We start from the raw sequence: 15,575 nt of genomic DNA on the forward strand, positions 1-15,575 counted from the left end.
GGAAGAGGGAGTAATCTTACCTCTATCTCCTCTTGAGTCTTGGCTCTCAAATTGCTCTAAAAGTTTCCTAATTAATTTGACTCCTTTTAGGACAAAACTTTTCCCTTACATTACTTGCATGAAGGATTTGGGTCTGCCATCTTGAACTAAAATAACCATCTAATCACCTCCCTTATTGTTACAACCTTGAGCATGTGTTGAAGAACTAAAGCACCCTTTCACTAATGAAGATGAATAATGTTTTGGATGCCAAGATGAGAGATCAATTTTGTTTGAAGGACCATTTTTGTTTAAAGATCTATGACTAGATTTAGGGTCACCTGGAGGTTTTCACCCTAGAGGACAACTTGGAGACAAGTACACCATTAATGACATTAACACCCTACTAAGCAAGATGGTAGCTTTTGCTAGAGGTTATATAGCCAACCTGAATTTTTTTTTCATGTTTTTAATCTTTACAAGTTAAGATGATTTGATGAAACATACATAAAATTGAAGTTGTAACATATGTTACCTAAACATTAGAAATTGAAAATTGAATCAAAAGAATATTCATGAAAGTAGAGGAATAGTTTAAATAAAATTATCATATGTGTTAACTTCATATACCTAAACATTAGAAATATAAAATTAGATGAATAGTCTTCTTTAAGTAGAGGAACATTTTTGAAATAGTTAAAAAATTCAATACTCATTACACTTTTAAAGGAAAAGTAAACCTCTCTTTAAATGTATTATTTCAAACAAGTGAATTTCTATGAAATTTTAAATATAACCAAAATAAAATATAAATTGGTATATATATATATATATATATATATAAGTAATAAATAATTTTACCTATGTGTGAGATTTCATTTTATTTTAAATAAATAATTTTTTTTTAAGAATATAAAAAATAAAATAATTTATGATATTAAAAAGTAGTAGTAAAGATTATTTTATGGATATATATTTTAAAAGTAGGAATGAATTTTGATATAATATAGTTAATTTTTTCTTTCATTATAATTTAAAAAAGAAGAAAATTTTAAAATACTTAAAATATTTTTCTTATGATATAATCTATGATGTAGTAGTATTAGTTGTACTAGTTCTTGACAAAATCTATCTATCCAACAAATCCTCTCCATCTAATCTTCTTTAGATTTTATTCAACTCTCTATCCAATCTTCTCTAGATTTTGATCACCTTATAATCTTATATCTAATATAATAATAAAGAAAGTCAAAAAGATCTCCTTTAATCAAGCCTTATACTAAGATACCTAGCAAAAAGAACTTCTATAAAATAAATATCCTTCAATCTTTAATATAAATCAAAGAAATATCAAAATTTGTACTCTATTCTTGTATCAAATAGATGATGAACTCCAAAAAAAAATTAAAAAAATCTTTTACCCTGTAAAAACTTGTAACACATAATCTCTTAACCCTTTAAGAAAAACCTAAATTAGTTATTATTATTATTACTACTACAGAACATATTCTCATTTTGAAATATTACGAAAATAAATAAAACCAATTTAATTGGGTATTTGTTTGTATTAAATATGGCAGGTTCGCTGGATCTTCTCCACTAAAATATTCGTTTCTTTTAATAGAAAAACACAGTCCGAGACTAATCCCTCGTGGTAAAATAATCTAAAATATGCAAAAAGTTCAAAAATATAATATTGATTAAAAAAATAGGCCTTTCTCCCCCGCGCTAGCCAATGGGGTTCTGTATAACGATAGAAAACAAAACTACTAATCTGATTGGCTGATATGGACAGAACAAAAGTATATTCTGGCATATATCTCAAATGGGAAATCGTGATTTCGGTGACTAACCCCTGAAATGTTGTCCGGTGAAAGCGACAGACGGAGAATTTTTTTTCAACTAAAGCTTAAACGTTATACAGCTGTGTACTCTTTCCTATTGGCTATTTCTTAACTGCCATTTTAAGCGTATCCTCGTAGATCCTAGTTGGCATTGGTTTGTGCCGTTTGACCTTTTTTTAAAAATCTGGCGAATTCATATATAAAATCTTTTCCCCTCCTGAGAAATATTCAGTTGAGGCGGGATTCAGACTGTGATTGCTAGGGCAACTAGTACCTCTGGTGAGTTCAGAGCTGACAGCCATGGTTGGATGGGAGATGTTGGACGCAGTTATTTCGTTTGCCAGTAAGGCTTCCTGTAGTAAGTTTGCTATTGCAGTACAGATCCAGGTTAGTTCTCTGTTAATGACATCGTGTTTTTCACTTTTGATTTTCAAGCTGAAATTTCATTTTTTTTACAAATGATCGAAATAACTGTTAGAATTGTTATTTTCAATAAACCAGTTAGAAATCAACACTAAGACCTTCCAATAAGTAGTAGTTAACTGCTTTGAGCTACACGCCTCTTTGTGGCTAGTGGTTGTAGTTCTGGCTTGTTTTCTATTGACACACTGCAAAATGTCAGACGTTAAATAATAGCCCACCAAATTTTATTGATTTTGATGGGACTGAGCTGAATTGCCTTTTCAGAGGCCTCCTTTCAAGTTCAATTGTAGAGCTCCCTATTTGATTGATGTGAATGGGCCTTTGCTGAATTGCCTTTTTAGAGGCCTTGCAAGTACAGTTGTAGTACATTCTTTGTTGTTTTTAAGAAAATTGATGGGCTTCTTTACTACTTATTGGCAGGGTTGCATAATATGCTTGCTTCTCGCACTTGGTTGGGCTTTGGCTGCTACTGTTAGGTAATTTCATTTCTAAAATTCTGTGTCCATTATGTAGTACAATTTGTTGGGATTTGAATGTGTGTTAAAATATCAAGTCAATCTTTATGAGCTATGTTTCAAATGACCCAATCTTCATGAATTCATGAAGAAAGTAGCTCTCATGAACTTCTGTGGTGCCCATTTACCACATTTCCCCCCCTCAGATGTTTCTTTATTCAGCACTATTATTAATAGCCAGCTAGAGGAGTCAAATGTGGAAAAATCGATTTCTATTAGTTTGGGCCTATTGCACAGAAATGAGCTGCTTAGGCTTGGCATTTCAATGATTTTGTTTCCATATTTAAAATTGAAATGTTACAAAATGTCCTCATGATTGCATCTTAGAAATTTTCAACTAAAATATTTAGAAGCAATCCAATAAAATTTTAAAAATAAAATTTCTGACTTGTTTTGGGTAAAACTAAACTTTGCAAAGTGATTTAATTCGGGTGAAACCAATCTTTGAACAATAATTGGGCCAAAAGGAATGCATTACTTGACAAGTTGCATCAGATGGTACACAACAAACTTGGTTTCTCTCTTGCTAGTTTAAACCTCACGTCCCAGTATTGGAAAATAGTAATTTATAGTTTACGTAAGAAAATGAGAGATTTCTTAGTATTAGTGCTTAAACCAGATTTGAGTTTGGCTGATGAGGCTCTGGGGTCAAACATTAAGCCTCTTAGCCCACATTTCTAAGGATTCTTGAGTTCAAATACTAGGCCAACATGCAAAAACTAATTTAATAGAGGAAATGGTTGACAAAAATTCTAGTTGCAATTTGGGGAAGTTCTCAATATGGACACTTGTAAAGTAACATACTTTGCGACAAAAGGCTGTATTTTTGTGTGACGAAGAACAAAGTACTCAAAACAATAGTTTCATATTAAAATATTTAGAGAGTTGATTGCTCTTGCTGTGCATGGTCTCTGGTGATGCAAATATGCCATTGATGGAAGTCTAGAAAATTAAGGATCTATTTCTCAGTTCAGTCAAGAATTAATGGGAGGTAAAAAACCTTAGAGACTGAATTTGGGCGAAGCCATAGGCAACCGGCAGTGGTGAAAGATGAAAATCAGAAGCTACAACTGAAGTAGTATGTGCCTTACTAGGTTGGGGCTGCGGTTGGGAAGTGGCTTATTCGTCGGATAACCCACATGATAGAGGAATGGAGTATTTATTGTGCATCATTCTCGAAGAAGTCATGAGGCCATATAACTCCCTAGACTTGGACTTGTAACAGTTTAGGGGGATGTACAAATGAAAATCTATGCTCGGAAATGAATGTCCTGAACCGGAATTCCCCAAATCATCCAGTATCTCTCTCCATTTAGGTCCTCTCTTGACCAAGGGCCTGACCAACTGGAAAGGATGCCCTCAAGAAAGAATGTACTTTAGGGGTGAGCAATAGCAAAATGTTTGGTTGAAGCTGCAAATTACATTTTCCAGTTTTGGAGCTGCAAGAGGAGATGGGAACAGGTTAGAATGGTAAAGGGAACAACTATTTCTGGCTAAAATGATTAAGAAGACTTAAAAATGCTCAAAACTCTTTTCATTACTAAAAGAATACATTTGTAAATCATAGTTTAAGACATGCCATCTAGAAACTATTCACCCGCGATAAAGATCTGATTGCACTCTGTGCTGCCTTGTGTTTCTCCTTATTCCAACTGGCAGTTTAAAGAGAGGATTGAGAACCAAGACAAGAGTGAGTGACCATAAATGGATTTATTCCTATACCATCTAAATACTTAAGGTTCCAATGATGGATACAAGAAGATTGAGTCACTAAATATTATGGAAGATGAATAGAGAATGAGTTCTCCATCTCCATCTTCTGCTCCTTTTTCCCAGATCCTTCTAATCTCTCTTTGCCTTCCAGTGGGCATATTTGCATGGACAATTTGTTTTGCCTGGTATGTGTTCAAGCTAGTATTTTAGGCAGTTAAGGTTTCAGTGTACAATTTTATCACAGTTTTACGTAAAATTCCATTTTTTTTCATTGCAAAAGGCCATTCTTCCATATAAGATCTCCTGTGATGGCTGCATCATGTGGAATTTTCAGAAATTAAAGTTGGAGAAAGAAAAAGGAGAAAAAAGGAAAAATAGGAAAGGAAAATCAGAAAATGAATAAGAATAGAGGAAAATTCAAAAAAGTGGTAAGAGGATGGAGAAGCATAGAGAAAAAATACGGTTAGAGCAGAAAAGAATGAGAAAAAGTCAAAATCAATGAGACGAAAGAAAATAGATCAGAAATATGCCTCAAAGAGATCACTTGAATGGGCCATGAATTTCTGATAACTACCTGCACAAATGAAAAATAGCTGGAAATGAAAACTTTGAGATAGAATTCTGCAAAGTCATCCAGTAAATCTTTCTAATCAAGCAATTCTCTTGACAAAGGGTGTCATCGACTAGAGAGGACTCCTTCAATAAAGAGTCTCCCTTAGTGGTGAGCAATAACAAACCATTTGATGGGGGCTGCAAATGACATTTTCCAGTCATCAAGCTGCATATTTTGTTTTCGGTCCCAGAGCTGAAAGTGGAGATGGTAGCAGGTCAGAATGATCAAGGGGTCAACCATAGTTTGCCAATATCAGTTATGAGACCTAAAAATGCTCAAAACTCTGTTAGCTACTATAAGGAAAATTATTGAAATCATTATTTATTATTTAGGACATGCTATCTAGCAACTGTTCATATGTGGCAAAATTTGTGACTGTGCTCCCTTCTGTTTCATGTTTGCTTTTCTTCCAACTGCTATATTAAAGAGAGGGTTGAGAACCAAGACTAGAATGGTTTATTGTATATGAACCCATACAATTTAAATACTTATGATTCCAAGGACAAATATTAGAAGATGGATTCACCGAAGAGTATTTTGGAGGAATACTATCTCCATCTTCTACTCCTTTTCCTTAAAGCCATCTAATCTCCCTTTGAACATTTAGTGGGCATATTTACATTGACAAATTTTGTTGCTTGGTATGTCTGCAAGATAATATTTTATACAGTTAAGGCTTCCATATGAATTTTTATGACAGTACTATGTAACATTCTATTTTCCTGCAGAATGCCATGCTTCCTCGTAGGATCTCATTTTTGTGTTTGTAACATTGTGAAAGTTTTAGAACCTAATGGTTGAGAAAGATAAAGAAAAAATAAAAATGAAATTAGGCAGGCCTTTAAAATCACCCAATGAATCCTTCAATGATAAATGACCTTCACAAGTGAGCAGTAGTGAAAAGCTTGACGGGTGCGAATTACATTTTTCAGTCCTTGAGGTGCTAGTGGAGATGATAGCAGGTTCTAGGATGATGGATTTAAGATAGGCAGGGGCTCATTTTATCTTTAAATTTTCTTTTTGCAAAGTCAATGTTTGACCTTTTTTGACTTGGACTCCCAACCCTTAGGACTTGTAGGACCTACAAGCTTGCACATTTCTTTACAGCCTCATAAAGCTGTAATGTCCCCAAATAATGAGAAGCCAAATTTTGTCCTATATTACAATCTTTATTGCAAGGCAAGTAGGGTTTAAAGATAATATTTTTTCTTTGATTGAGATCCTGCAAGCATGTTAGAAATCATTTGTAAACATAATTCATAAATATATATTCTTCAGTTAGAACTAAACATTCATTGATAATGCAGAGCAAATCATTAGATTGCTTGGATCAGAATTAAGATGTCTCAATCTCTCAATCATAGAAGTTACAAGCTAGGATGACTGGATGAGGTGTCCTATTGACCCCCTACCCTAGTTCCAACAGCGGATATGTCATCCCCCTTTGCGTCATGTGGCCTGTGCCAGCTATATGAGGTGGCGTAGCTAGTGTTGTATCCTATCATCATTTCCCTTAGCTTTGTTACTTCTATTTTACCTCCAATGAGCATCTCTATGCATTTATTTATGATGATAGAGGTTATGAGGAACATTCATAACTGGGTGCCCAGATACCTAAGCCCAAAGGCAATCCCTTTGTCTACCTTTGGCCCCATGGGACTCCTTAGATATATACCATGAAGTGGCATTCTTAGCATGTGACCTCATCATCATTCCCCAAGTTTGTGATCTCCTCATTTTCATTAGCATGGCTGATTACAGCAGTCAGAAAGATCTTGTAATAAAATATGCTTGAATTGGCAAAGCAATATATTAAACCAGAATTATGCAGGTTATCTCTCCACATGTCTTTCTATGCATCTAGATTCTATGTATGAACAATCATGCTTTATTGTAATTCAAAATTGCATATATAATTCAATCAAGACAGTCACAAATAGATTTTTTATGTAATATATGTGTCACACAATATTCATACCTAGATTGCAGTTCTGAATTTATAATTTGTGCCTCTCATTATGTCTCATCCTCTCCTTTCAATGATTTAATGAATGATTGTGGGCTTAATAGCGTGATGCTTAAATGATGGAGTTCTGGTTCGAAGATGTGAATTGAATGATGATGATTTGATTGCTTGTTTATACACTTTGTTGAACTGATCTTTGTCAATTGATAAATTGTTTGATTCAACCTTTGCTGATTCATAGATTGCTTGATTGCATGATGCATTGATGAGTGATGATGTATTGATGTTTGCTTGGAATGATCTCCCCTTTATAATTTACAAGTGAAAGGGTCACCACCCTTCATAAGATTTGAGTCACCACTTTTTATTGTTGGTTTTTGAAAATAATATGTTGTTCTCCCAATTGATCTTTACTTTTAATGTCTTCTTCAAATGAAGCCTTCTTCTTAGCAAATAATCTTGCCACTGTGCTTTCCTCATTAATTTGCCCAAAGGACAATGACAAAACAATGCAACATTGGATCGACCATCATTGAAAGGATGATCTTCCTGTGCTTACAAGAGGAGCAGCTTCCTCAGTAGTAAATATTTACATTTAAAATAATTACTCCTCTCTAGGAAATAAATAATTGTAACCAAAATAAAATTTGAATATTTATTAATAACACAAGACTATTAATAATATTTGTACATGAATGATGAAATGAGATAAATACTTGTAAATGGAAAATATATATGAATATTGACAGCACATAGACTTTCAATACTCTCATAAATCTTCAAACAAATAGTTGCGAATATTGATAAAACATTGTTTGTCAATACCCCTCCCCAATGGTGATACACAACCCACTCTCGCTCAGAACAAACAAAGACTATCTGAATGGATTCATGAGGAAAGAAACTATTTTGCACAAGGTATATATTTCAATCAGAAATAAAATATTGGGACTAGCTACAAACCCATCTTTATCCTGTAGAGTAGAGAACACCATGTTTTACAATAAAATTGGGTAACATTGGTTCTGTCTGGGAACTGCATTATTTAACAGAAGGCAGGGAACTCCAGAATATCTGGTATTCATGAATTTGTGCCTTCACACAGAGAGGCCATCATTTCCAATTTCTCTAATTATCTGATGGAAGGGAGTTAGCTGGGATTGTTCAAATCATAGGGTAACATTGGCTCTGTCCAGGGACTGAATTGTTTAACAGAAGGCAGAGAACTCCAGAATCTCTGGTATTCATGAATTTGTGCCTTATTTAGTGGGCCAGAGTCCAACAAAAATTAATCACAAACAACTTCACAATTCCCATCATTGTTAATACTTGATTTCATATTTAATTTCTGCACATTTTTAATGTCCCACAGAAACCTCTGGGATAAAAGCTTTGGCCTTGAGCAGGATTCAGGCAAGCTTTGAGTAAACCATTAGAAAACCAGCTTGGGTATCTTGTATGAGATTGAATTTCAACTCCCAACGTAGTGTACAGAAATATGTTCCTCTTTTCCTTTCAAATAACTCTGGATGATTGCATAGCTTCCTTAACTGTATAACAATGTTCATGAGGTGAAGAAATTTTTGTTGGAGAGATGGTTACTCTTAAGAAATTCCACAATTGGGATTTGTTCTTGATAACTTCATAAAATATCTCCTCAGAAGAATTCAGTTTACAGTTCACAATAACTTTTTGTTTGCTGGTCATCTCTGTAATCATGTTTTTAATTTGATGCAACAAATAGTTATCAAGACCACATGAAATCTGCTAAGTTGGTGCTCATTTAGTGTGCCTCCATGCTTAGCATGATTCTCAATTCCTTTTGATAACCATTAATTTAAATGTTCATGGCTATCAAACAATATTGGCATGATGACATTAAGCAAAGCCCTGAGTTCTGCCATGTTATTTTGCATTGATTTTCCAGTAAGTAGGAGGCATTTCTACAGTTGAAACTCAATAATGTTTTCCAGTGTATACCGTTTGAAATTTTAATTGCTTGAGCTTCATCTAGAACCACATATCCCCATTCCATTCGCCTTAAGTAATTTTCATCAGTTACAAGTAGCTGATAACTTGAGAATAATATATGGATACTTGCTTCTCTTTGATAGAACCATTTATATAGGGCATCTATTTTTTACTGAAGGATGGATTTGTTTTTGAAGCCCACCCCAGTGTGGAAGTGTTTTTAAATCAGAGGAACACTTGCCCGTTTCATTAACTCAACTATTCAATATGGAGACAGGTGCGACCACCAAAACGGCACCCATATGTAATTTCTTCAGCTAAATGAACCAAGAATGACATTGCTTGAATTGTTTTGATACTGCTAGTGTTGTTCTTAACCATCTAGCTTTCCGTGTCTCTTAATTTTTGGCTTGCTAGGTCTGCTTCAAGTAGAGTCATCTCTTGATGGGGCTATCCATTTCTCATATGAGTTGTCTCCATCCACAATCCGCCTCCTAATTTCTCATTTGCGTCCTCCTCAAAGTGATAGTATGTGAAAGGAGAAAGTCCAATAGCTAACAATTCAACTAATCTCATGTACTTGTAAATTAGTAACGTTACATGCTCTTTGTTTGCCTCATAGGGTAAAGTTTAACACATACAAGAATGCAAGTAAATGTAACAGAACATATATAGTATAGATACCTCACAATTGCATTTCCATTAATCTCATCAATGCTTTACTATGTATTAGAATGACTCCAATAGTACTTCTATTTCATCCTGACAACCACATCATAACTTAGAGACAAATACATGAACATAGAGGTGTCAAGGGGGTGCGAGTGCGAACCTTCGACAAAAATCACCCGACTACCTAGCCCTTGAAAACCCTGACAATTATTAATTACACTAATTTCACTAATTTCCCAACAACATCATCCCTCCCAAAAAGCAAGTTGTCTTTGGATGACATACAACTAAATAAATCAAGATTGAGTTGGGGGTTGAGAGAGTGACCCTGACGAGGAAGGCACCGCTATTGGTGTAGATGATGCTAGTCGTGCTCTCAACTTGTACACCTACTTAGTTTGTAGCCGCATGTCTCACTTTGCCAACATCAGTCATTCCATAGCAGACCTCATCATGAATGCTACCTCTAAGACCTCCTTGTCCTTCCTGTCTCTTTCCTCCATAGCTGTAGCAAGGTGAGTTTCCACCATCACCCTCTTAGCCCTCTCATGCTCTAACTACTCTGTCATTGCTGACCTCTTAGCTACCCACTCCATCCTCTCTTGAGTCAACTACTCCTCTAACCCGACAAGTTCACCCCTTCGCTAAGCCAACTCCTCCTCTACCTTTTGGAGTTGAGTGACCAACTCCTTCCAAGTAGTCAATGCTATTAGTTGTGTTGCTTCAACCCTTGATGCCACGTATTGAGTACTCCTAAGCTCATAGTACCCCTTGTGGAATGCCTGCTCAACCTTCCTTAGTAAGTAATGAACCCAAATCTCTCCCACACACTCCAGAAGGCCCCAGTTCTCCAACATCTCCAACATCTTTGTAGCAGGCCATCCCCTAAACTCAAAACATTGGGTGACCTCCTGAATACTTTTTCCATTGACAAATGCTAACGAGTGCTCCACTTATTGATCAACCATCTTGTAGGCCTGTAACCGAGCAAAGGTCACTATCATCTTGGTTCTTGCCTCATATCAGCCAAATATTGTCTTGCGCCTATGATCATATCTGCCAAGTATTGGTCCAAGTCACTAGACTCTCTGTGAGGCTTAGGTACTTTTTGAAGAGATGCCTCAATCTTGTCTGCCATTCCTTGTCTCATACCCCTACTTCAGACAAGGGACTCATTTCCAACTCCTTGACAGGTGAACTCTGTCCCTCCAGATCCACTGTCTCCTGAGATGGTATTTACCACTACGATGAAAGAATTGTAAGTCCAACAAGTGCCGTGGGTGTGAGCTAGAAACGAGTGAGCCAAATGCTCATGGTGGCTTCTGAATCAATACCACTTGCCAACATCTTTATCCCCTTTCTTGCTAACTGCTCCATGATTACAAACTCTGTCCCTACTGCCTCCACGACCTCTATCTTGACCACCTGGATGACCACTTGTGACTCAATCACCTCTCTCGAAATCTCCCTGACCACCAACTCTTCCATAACCTCAATTATCTCGACTGTTGGCTGCTCGACCACTCCAACGACAGACTCTGCTACAATGGGCTCTAGCTCTCTTATTGGTGGTAGTGCTGTTGGAAGCATGAATGCTGATGATATTCCTATGGGGGAGTATTGTAGATGATGATATGTTACATTCATGACTGAGTCTGTCATTGATGTCAACATAGTAGTTTTCTGTGGTATGTGACAGAAGAACAGCGGAAAGATCAAGTTAGTACAAATGGCTAGTTGAGTATTCTCACTATCCGAGGATTTGGGAGATACTTTTGAGTATCTATTATATGTAGTTAACGTTGGGTGAAGAAATGTTAAGTCTGGAAGAAGTAATGTAAGTTTTGGTGATGTATGTTCTGAGATAGAGTTTACAGAGGCATGTTCTGGTAAACTTGTTATATCTCTTAGCAGAATTATTATTCTGAGAATTGAGGTTGAGGATATGAAGAAGGCATGTTGATGATGACGTAGTTAAGTTTACTTGTCATAATATTGCACGTACGGAAAGTTATTCAAGTTGCAAGGCAGAAGATTAATGTTATCACTAAGTATAACGTGTTCTTAATGTGGTTGTTGTCGGTAAATTTTATATTGTAGCTGATGGGTAGAATAGTATCCAAAAGGGCGCATGATGGTTGAGTCACCCCTTCAGGAAAGTATATGTACACCGTTCAAAAAGGACTTTGGAATCATAATTGTAGTCGTTAGAGTAATTGTAATGAGCTTATTACGTATATACATAAAGTATTTGTTCTGTGTTATATCTTATTGTACTACATGCGATAAGTATCCTCTTACCTTGTAAGGTAAACATTTGGCACCGTTGCCAGTTGAACCTGGAACGAAGGAAATGTTATGAAGATTAATGCCGAATCTATTTAACAAGGATAGAAATAAGATAAAAGATAAGGATGAAATACGCAAAACACAAGAAGTTTTAATTTTAGCACAATAGGTGGAGTGCAGACAGAAGCTTCAGCAAATTGCCGATGGACACCGAGGGGGTGAAGGGGCATAGACGGAGGGAGTACATTCACCTAGCAGGCCAAGGATTGTTGAGGAATTGCTAGAAGAGACTCGATATTGATTGAATTTGGTGGAAGAAACAAGAGAGGAGTTCCTTAACTTGTATACGTTGAGGGTAGAGCGTTCGAACGAAAGGGAAGCAATTCGCACAGCTCGAAGTGCCGAAGGAGCACAAGCATGGAGTGAACTCTTCGTTCTTGATACACTCGACAAACTTGATATAGGCAGAGAATCGAACAACTTCGCTTGAGGAGGATTTTCTTTCACTAGGTAACGTGGTTGTTGGAAGCAAGGCGGTTGTCCAAAGCAGCACAGCTGTGCAAAACAACGCGAGTGCTCAGAACAATGCAGGTGCTCAGAACAGTGCGGGTGCTTAGAACAATGCGGGTGCACAAGTATCACAGAATCAAAAGAAAGCAATGGCAAGACCAAAGGAGAAATTGCCAAACTTTAATGGTGACGGAACGATAGATCCGATCAGACATTGCAAGACGTGTGAAACAATATGGACAACAAATGGTGTAAGGATGAGGATGATTGGGTACGATAGTTTCTAGCAACCCTGTGGGGTGTGACAATCGATTGGTTTGCGAATGCTGACCCTTAGAAATTGACTACATGGACAGACGTCAGAAAGGAGTTCCGACTGCTATAGGACGATAACAAAATTGTAGTAGAAATATACAGTACAAAGCAAGGGAAGAACAAAATGATCCGTGCCTATGCAAGATGGTTGAAAGAGTTGGTGGGGAAGATGGAGAGCCAATCAGCTGATGGATTGAAGAAACGATGGTTTGTTGAGGGGCTACGACCGACTCTGAAGAAGAAAATGAAGATTGTACCTCCAACATCATACACAGATGCGTATAATCGAGCGATGGATTTGGAGAGCGAACATAAAACAAGCAAGAAGAAGAAGCACAAATCGTTGGACTTGGACAATTTATCGTCCGAAAGTAGCAGTAGCGATGAAGAATCAAGCAAAAAAGTTCGAGTGTTATAGAAGGATATGCTACAGATGATGAAAGAATTTTAAATTTTGAAAAAGAATCTTGACTCGGTGAAGGGGGAATTGTGGCATACGGACTGTAAGGAGGAAGGCCACACAAAGGGTTCCTGCCTGAAAAAAAATTCTGTGATTATGCCAGGTTGCGAGACATTCCATAAAGGAGTGCCCATTTAATATGAAGTCCAAAGTACACCAACAATTGTTATTGATGCAGGAAGTGTCCACTGGAACAAACACGAACAATGATACAACCTCAGGAGGATATCGCAACAATAATCGGTGCGAAAGGGGTGGTAATAATAATAACAATAATAACAATGGAAGCCGAACTCGGATAGAGTACAACGCGAGTGGACGGCCGATGATCTAGTGCCGTGTGTGCAACCTTTGGGGGCACTTCGCTAAAGATTGTACCACAAAGGAGATGTTGCAACTGTTATGCAGATGGTGTGGTCCGGGAGACCATGAAGATTCGAAATGCCTGAAGTAGGGGGTGAATTTGTTAAGCATCGAAACATGTGATGAGGAAGCACTAGCCATTACACGTGAGCAAGCTAAGAAGACAAAGTACCTTGATGCAGAGAAAGAAAAGAAGAGGTTGCAGCAAGCACGAATGGAGTTGGAAAAAAAGATGGAAACAAGGAAGTTGCAAGTAAAAGACACGGTCGATACCTCGAAGAGGAAGTTAGCTGACAAAACATGATAAGGCAGGTAATGCAAATAGAAGTCCCTATAAAATTAAATGACCTTACAATGCCTCAGTTATGGACGACGATTTTGAATATGGCACCACTTCCGAAAGCAATGGAGGAAACAGGAAAGGACGGTAGTGGAACGACTACAACAGACCCAATGCTATTGACACTCACGACGAAAAGGCATCCAACAGTAGTCAAGATGGGTATTCTAGGAACTGTACTTACAGACACAATTGTGGATGGAGGGTTAGGTGTGAATGTGTTACAAAAAGATATATGGAAAAAGTTGGGTCAACCTATGCTGTAGCCACCTACATTCCAGTTACGGTGGATCAGCACGGAATCAAACCATTGGGAACCTTGATGGCACAACTGGTAACTATAAGAATGCAACCATTTTTATTAGATTTTGTGGTCGTTCCATTGAAAAGAAGGGGGTATAACGCTATCCTTGGATGGGGTTGGTTGATACAAGCAAAAGTGAAACATGACTTGAAATAAAATACCCTATCCATGGAACGCAGAGGTAGAAAATTCATAATTGACTTGCATACACAGATGATAGGTGAGGAGGTAGCGTCGTCAGATTCTGAAGGTGAAGGTGAAGGTGACGATGAAGGAAAGAGAATGGAACCGGATGAAGGAGTGTTGAGATTAGGAGGGTTGAATGATGACGACCTATACTCGGTGAATGGCCTACTCCACTAGCAGATCGAGGATTACGAGCTCTTTCTGAGCTGTAATATGTTAAGGGTCAACGAAGGTGAGAAAGGAGAGGAAAATGAATGTCCGAAGGAATACAGAGAAGCGGAAGAAGGAAAGACGGTTACGGCTGAAGTTGAAGGGAAGAACATACCGTATGAACCCAACAAAAGGAAATATTCTACCGTACGATACACGGTGAATGGATTGCGCAAAAAGAAAATATTACACCGTACCTCGGATTTAGTAGAAAGGTACCGACAACAAGGAAAACACATTGTACAGTTTGCACAGGAAATAAAGAGGAAGGGCTTAATAAAAATTGCAGTTGTATGGAGTGAAGGTTCTAGAATCAAGAATACAGTTATTGACGGCAAGGAGTGGTAGTCGACGAAATTCATGGTACCAAGTTCAAGGATTGCAATCGAAAACAAGCTTGGAGATATGGAAAGTCTAAGGGAGAGATTGTATAATTTAAATAAACTTGATCAGCGATGATTGCAGGCACAATGGGCCATGGAGGTTACATAGAATAGGCGAAAAGTATGGCATGATGAGCATTTGAAATTGAATAGATTTCAACCAGGCTAGTTAGTTTTGAAGTATAATGGGCGGAACGAAATCGGTTAGGCAAATTTAAAGTTAAATGGGTGTGAATTATCTTATTTTTATTTAGTTTTGAAGTATAATGGGCGGAACAAAATTGGTCGTCATTGCCTCGGCTACTTCCTTCCCATCGAGCGTCCATAATTTTATTGCTCCATTATTGCCAACTTCGTGTAACTTATAAAAGTGTTGGTGCAGAAAGCACTTTCCCCTGTCATGATGTGGCACTTGAGATTGTAGGGATGGTGTCAAAAGGTGTGAGAGTACTTGCTAGTGTGACTCCAATGCCAAACTCCAAGTCCAATGCTTCCCTGTCCGCAGACTCCTATCCACTA

General features: G+C 37.2%; 1 protein-coding gene across 4 annotated transcripts in view; it reads left to right on the top strand.

Moving 5' to 3' along the window:
• The first annotated feature begins 1,825 nt into the window (after positions 1-1,825).
• The window catches only part of LOC149572131 (Nucleotide-diphospho-sugar transferases superfamily protein), a 137,461-nt gene continuing 123,711 nt past the window's right edge, over positions 1,826-15,575 (top strand). For 3 of the 4 annotated variants that reach the window (XM_089813426.1, XM_089813424.1, XM_089813425.1), the window contains exons 1-2: positions 1,981-2,210; positions 2,667-2,722. In XM_089813426.1, coding sequence (XP_089669552.1) covers positions 2,124-2,210; positions 2,667-2,722 — 143 coding nt within the window. In that variant the 5' untranslated portion in view covers positions 1,981-2,123. Of the gene's footprint in view, positions 2,211-2,666; positions 2,723-15,575 lie in introns of all 4 variants that reach the window. The other variant, XM_089813423.1, reaches the window with a different exon arrangement.

Source organism: Cupressus sempervirens, chromosome 2 (assembly GCF_028749045.1).
Source record: "Cupressus sempervirens isolate cs-2001-9-10 chromosome 2, ASM2874904v1, whole genome shotgun sequence".
NCBI lineage: Eukaryota > Viridiplantae > Streptophyta > Pinopsida > Cupressales > Cupressaceae > Cupressus > Cupressus sempervirens.